General features: G+C 35.1%; 1 protein-coding gene across 1 annotated transcript; it reads left to right on the forward strand.

Moving 5' to 3' along the window:
• The first annotated feature begins 1,107 nt into the window (after nucleotides 1–1,107).
• Nucleotides 1,108–6,604, forward strand: LOC110458045 (zinc finger protein ZIC 4-like). Its single transcript, XM_021509590.1, has 2 exons — nucleotides 1,108–2,554; nucleotides 5,151–6,604. Exons 1-2 carry the CDS (start codon nucleotides 1,705–1,707, stop codon nucleotides 5,711–5,713), a joined length of 1,413 nt encoding a protein of 470 aa, XP_021365265.1. The 5' UTR covers nucleotides 1,108–1,704; the 3' UTR covers nucleotides 5,714–6,604.
• The last annotated feature ends 202 nt before the right edge of the window (nucleotides 6,605–6,806 follow it).

The raw sequence follows: 6,806 nt of genomic DNA on the forward strand, positions 1-6,806 counted from the left end.
CAATATTATCATTTGATTTCTTCTTATATACATTAACATAAGTGCACGTGTAACTTATATATTATACCAATAGTTTATATACATTCCTATGATGTGTATTGGTGTGGATGTTACTTGTGCTTAAACAAATATTTCTAAATACATGTACATATAAACATGGCATTAAAAGTGTTTACCACAGAACAATGTTTACACCAGTCAAGTTTATATTTCGAAAGTGACAACACTATTTGGCGAATATCTGCTCAACTTGTCAGTAAGATCGGTACGTCGTTACTGACATCTTGACCACCACGTCTAGAGACGTATTCCGGGAACGTCAAGTTATCAATTATCAATCATCAGTTTAGTGCGTCAAAGTCCTTTACTTGAACTTGTTTATTTGATTGTTTATAACATCAAATCTATTTCCTTGAACAACTTTGTTTTAATCCAGTAGGCGTACCAGCTGATACAAAACAAGGTCAAATTGTTTTTCACGTATTTTTGTTTAAAATATTATTATCCTCTTTTTAATTTTGCCTTTTTTAAAAACATAACAAAATTCAATAATATTGTTGCATTTTATGTACAGAATAAGGATATACAATGAAAGGATATTTAATTATGTTGATTTAATTAACACAATTAGAAATTATTTTTATTCTATTATTATAGTTAATATACACACAGAATGATACATAAACATGATCTAATACCTAAATATCTAAACTACTTAAGGTAAGTACGATACTTAGCCTATGGTTGTATATGTTTTTATCAACTTGACAGTTTATTCAAAATATATAAACATATTTATAAATGACCCATTTATACAAGATAAAAGAAGACCTGCAAATTTTAACAGTACTACAGATTATATAAGTTTCTTAACATACCATACAGGTGATATGGATTAAGAGAAAAGACACCTTGTAAATATTTTTGAAATATAGAGCTTTTGGTAAAATCTTTTTAATACAACTTCTGTTTTTTTATGAATTCGAAACGATATCGGAAAGACCTCGATTATATTAAAGTTTGGTAATAGGTAAATATGGTTTTGGAAGTTATAAAGTACCATGAATTATTAAAGTCTAGATTTTATGTGATCTCTAGGTCAAATTTTATTCAGCCTTCCCACTCTGTAAATAAACACTTGATAATAAGCGGTGTCATCTGTCAATAATGTTATCGTCACAGGCAAGGCAACGCCCACTTTTAAGCTCCGCCCCTCAATTTTCAGCCGCGCCCATAGTTTTTCACAGCGGCCAATCATTGAGACGATATAACAGGAGGTGCGGCTTAATGAACTGATCAGACCAATCAGAGCCCTGCGATGGAACGGAATCGTAAATTGTTGCAGTAAACAGAGATTTGGGCGACCTACTGTGTAATAAATAGCTGTGTATGCATTCGTATAGACCAGCGTAGCCCAACCAACCTCTAAGCTATTCAACAACATTTGAAAACCAGCTGGGTTCACATTTAAGCGAAGCAGCTTTATCTTGGAAAGTTTAAAGAATCGTGCTGGTTTAGCAGCGGGGCCACAGCGTTGAAATAGTATTGTAGTATTTCTACAAGAGACGATCGACAACAGAAAAAAAAACCTCCATGTGCATCTCTGTATCGACAGCCGACTAGATGACAGACTAAGTGTGACTTTGGATATTCATTCTTTGTGACAACTTTTCTTTTCTGTGTTTGTGAGTTATCCTGGACACAATGTTGACCCAATACGTCGATACATCTCCCACTCATCATCTACCCCCGGGAGCCTTAAAGCTGAGCCCCCCTCACCACGGAGTCGAGAACAGCCTTCAACATCAGGTATCACAGCCCCCGGGATACGGGTTACCCCAGTCTCACGTCAACAGTTACGCTGCACGGGATTTTCTTCTGCGGAGACCAGACATTGGACTGTCCGAGTCCAGCACCGCAGGGCATCCGGGTATGTTTGTTCCGTCCTCTGGAAGTTTCCACTCCGCTCATCATCCGGATTCGGGTTCGAATCACGTACTGTTTCCAGGTCTCCATGATGCTGCGGCACATCACAACCCCGGTCACCATGTCAACAGCGGCATGCGTTTTGGGGCAACAGACATGTACTCACGTGCGGACCAGTTTAATCACATGACAGGACCACGCGCGGACCATTTTGGGACCACACAACCTTTCAACGTGAATCCCATGGGCGCCATGAACCACATGGGCCCTCACGGCCCCGGAGCATTCTTCAGGTATATGAGACCCCAAATCAAGCAAGAACACACATGCCTATGGCAAGATCCCGAGGGACCGGACCCGAAAAAGCCCTGCAACAAGATCTTCTGTACGATGCACGAGATTGTTACACACATCACCATCGACCACGTTGGGGGACCAGAACAATCAAACCACAGTTGTTTTTGGCAGGAGTGTGCACGTGAGGGCAAGCCCTTTAAGGCGAAGTACAAACTAGTAAACCATATCCGTGTCCACACTGGAGAGAAACCGTTTCCCTGTCCATTCCCGGGATGTGGTAAAGTGTTCGCCCGCAGTGAGAACCTCAAGATCCACAAGAGGACCCATACAGGTTAGTACCAGAGCCGTCAACAATTGTACACAATTATCAGTTTCACAACATCAAAAGTTGTTAATTAACATATTTAACTTGATAACAACACTATAACAATATTTGATAAAAGTTGAATCTTAGTATAAACATGCTTACTTGATGTTGTGAAACTGATGATCGCGTACAATTTCTACCTTTTAAAATCCGTTTCAGTTGTTATCTTTGTTTCCCTGGAGCTGTGTATGGTTATATAGATAGGTCGCCTCTAAATGTCACAGATTTTGTCGTAATGTTTCTATAAAAAAACCTGCAAAACATGTTATTGTTTACATGTAACCTATTCTGATAAACTGTCGGCGATATAAGTTCAGTTTTTATATATTTTTAATTATTTTATATCAAATTAAAAACATTTGTTATCGTTAACGTTACAGATAAAACGCGTGTTTACAGAGACTATAATTATCGATTAAAGTAACATGACAGTTGAAACAAACATTTTGGTAAGAGAATTATAATTATTGTAATATGTAGACGTTTCTCAAAATGAAAACATTGTTATCGTTCTTTGAATAAAAAAATTATTGTAATAATCCTTAGTGTAATTATTTTATAATAGCTAACTCTTATTATGCCTCTTGATTACAAATTAAAACAAATTATTTGTTACCGGGTTGTGTAAAAGAAAACTACAATATATAAACATTTAATATCATTATAGAGCATTAACAGACACTTTTCCTCGCCTGTGAATAATTTTAACATTTTATTTAGTGTTCAATGGTAGAGATTTTTTTTCAAAAGAGAAATACTTTTTACCAAGATGTATTGAAATATGGGATTTAAATTTCATTTCTCTATTGTGTGGACAAACTTTATATTCACGTGTCATCTTGAATTTTTACCTTACGGTAGTACTTGCGTTTACCTAGGCTTCCTGTAACAGGCAGTACAAACACAGCTAGACACATCTAACAATGTGGTTTCTACCTAGTAGTCTGAAAACACCCATATTCATACTCAGTTTAGACTTAAGATTAACAACATAATTGAAACATCTTTCATGAATTTGAAAACTCAAATGTTAAAATAAAAATATTTGGTGAATCGTGAAAGTTTCACTGTATACTGTAATACAGATGTTGATACTTAAACCTCATTAACATTCATGTTTTAATAACATTAAAGCAGGCCATTAAGTCTTTTAACGTTATGGCTATGGCAGAAATACAGGATAAATCAGGTAGCGGTTGCTATCTACTATATAATGAAAAGCATATGTAGAATTTTAAGAGGATATGTAATGTACCCAGAAAAGGAAAAAAAATATCTAGGTGACTTTTTTAATTAAATTTAATAATTACGTTTATTTATTGGTATTACGGAGTAGCTATTATATAGGTGCATACAATCTTGTTAAAAGAACTTAATAAATAACTAAAAAATATAAATTTGAATGTTGTTTTTCGTTTTGGATAGATAGTGATTTAGTACTCCATTAATTTCAAAAGCTACTGATGTTTTTCAAAACTTTGTTTGAAAAGAAAATGTAAAAACGAACTTTAAAACCTGGTTTATGTAAGGATATTCTAATTTCAATTCAATACTTTTATATATTGCTGAAAATTGTATATACATGTTTTTTCTCAATTATAGATTAAGAGGAATGTGTTGTATCTTTTAAATATAAATTAACTATTTGAAGTAGTAAATAGGTACTAGATGTCCACTGGAGAGTTATAGATATTGATTAATATTTACTATCCGTGAAATAAGACATTGCTGGGTTGAGTTAATTAAACTAGAGTGACACAGACCAGAACTAAATGTAGGATTTTATTAATTTAAAAATGAGTTAATGTAATAGAAATTGATGGGTGCATAATTTAAGATACAAAAAAATCACAAGTTCGCGGGAAGTCTATGGTAACTGATGTTTCATAACACTGCCAGAGGTTGTTGACAGATCACACAATTCTACTGTAACACACTTTTTAACCACTTGTTATGACGAGCAGTTATCTGGTCCTTATCACACTTGAAATCATTTACGGCAAGGTAACATTTGTAAAGCCGCAGCTTCCAAACGCAGCAGTCGAAAGGCAGGTCTAATCCCCGGGTTCTGTTATCGGGCGTTATGTTAACTGACCGGAAAAGTGTCGAGTTGTAAATTATTTATGTAGAGCCCCATACTGATAAACCCTACATACGACACAGTGTACATTACCTAGCTTTACATGGCGGAACTTAATTCTATTTATTCGATATCATAAGGATAATTTTGAAAACAAAAATATAAAAACAGAAGATTTGCATTTGCAGCGAAATGCAGGTCTCCATAAAAATGTAATTCAGTGTTATGTAAACTGCATTTTTTTGGCTGTAAATTAAATTATTTAAAACATCATATATAAAATTAATAGAACATCTTTACTTTTTCTCTCATGATTATCACCGTTATATGAGCGTAACTATTTAAGGGATCCCAAACCCAAATACAAATTGACTTCTTTTTTACGTCATTTTTAAAGAAAAAAAGAAATCGATTTATTGGTTCATTTTACTATTACATTTTAAAAGCTTATGTCTTATGTTTCGTTATTGTACATTCCAGGTGAGAAGCCATTCAAGTGCGAGTTTCTCGGATGTGACCGGAGATTCGCGAACAGTTCCGACCGGAAGAAACACAGTCACGTGCACACGAGTGATAAGCCCTACTTTTGTCGCGTGAGAGGATGTGACAAGAGCTACACGCACCCAAGTTCTCTTCGAAAACACCTCAAAGTACACGGGAAGTCGTCGCCACTTCCGGAAGAATTCGAAAGTGACCTCGAAGACACAAGCTTGGATAGTGCCGGAAGTGAGTTGGAAAACACCGTCCCGACAACAACAAAATTCATCAAATCCGAACAACGATCACCTGTTACCTCTCCCGAACTCTCCGACACTCGTTCTACCGGAAGTGTACATCAGCATCATCAAATGTCACCTGTAGTGTCTAGTCCGTCACTTCCGGTTTACCCGAACGCGAGCCTACCTCATTCTCATCACTCGTCGAGTTTCAGTGACTGGTATATTTGTCAGAACAGTGCAGCCCCCACTACGGACCATTTAAACATGAACTCATTCGGACATTTGCAATCGCTTCATCCACAGCCCCTTTTGCAGTACACGTGACATGTCACACGACTTTCATTTCCGGTTTGAACAAAAAAAAAGCATGACATTTTAACTTTGATACAAATGTGAACTACGTGCAAGTGATTGATATTACTAATATATTGTTGTTATGGCCTTGATGAAAAACTAGTGATTTCAATGGCGGTGTTGGTTGTGTGCTTTAAACAATTACAAATATTTCCAGGATTTGAAAGATTAATTTCCATATTTTCTCTAAATAAAAGGGCACCACGTGCCACTAGCCTGATGATACAATACTTGATGATATAATCTTAAATATTTCAATCGATCAAATATATGTAATAGGCAATCTTGGGATCTGAAATATCACATTTAGTTAATAAACACCAAAAATTTGTTTGAAGATATTTAATAACAAATAACTTTAAGATTTGAATTGATGTATCATAATGGTAAATGTTCTAAACGATACGACCTTGTCTGTTATTCTGTTAGTGTTAACGCCGCGAACATGTTGAATTAGTGCAATGTTGTTTTTATACATGTATGATGGTTTTTGCTCAACTATTTTATTTTGTTTTGATGTTTACTGTACAATGCCAGTGATCATATATTGAATCTCGTTAGATTAAACATATATGGATACTAATTTACATGTGCCCATATTGGGATATCAATTTATGACATATGCCCATATATGGATAATTATAACGTATTATCATATATGGATATCATTATGACATATGCTCATATATGGATATCATTATGACATATGCCCATATATGGATATCATTATGACATGCCCATATATGATTTTTTTATAACGACACATGCCTATGTATGTGTATTTATTATGACGTCTGCCCATATGAGGGTTCTTGCCTTTTAAAATGACTCCGATGGTTTAATACATACTATTTAAATATATTTTGTTTGTTTGTTATGTTTGATGTTTACTCTGTATTTCTCTGACACAAAATCAGCAAAACATAACCATTTTTGATATACGGAAGATGAACTAACACACACACAGGAGGTTGTACTAACACACACACAGGAGGTTGTAATAACACACACACAGGAGGTTGTAATAACACACACACAGGAGGGTGTACTAACACACACTCAC

Source organism: Mizuhopecten yessoensis, unplaced genomic scaffold (genome assembly GCF_002113885.1).
Source record: "Mizuhopecten yessoensis strain PY_sf001 unplaced genomic scaffold, ASM211388v2 scaffold9409, whole genome shotgun sequence".
In the NCBI taxonomy this organism is placed as follows: Eukaryota; Metazoa; Mollusca; class Bivalvia; order Pectinida; family Pectinidae; genus Mizuhopecten; species Mizuhopecten yessoensis.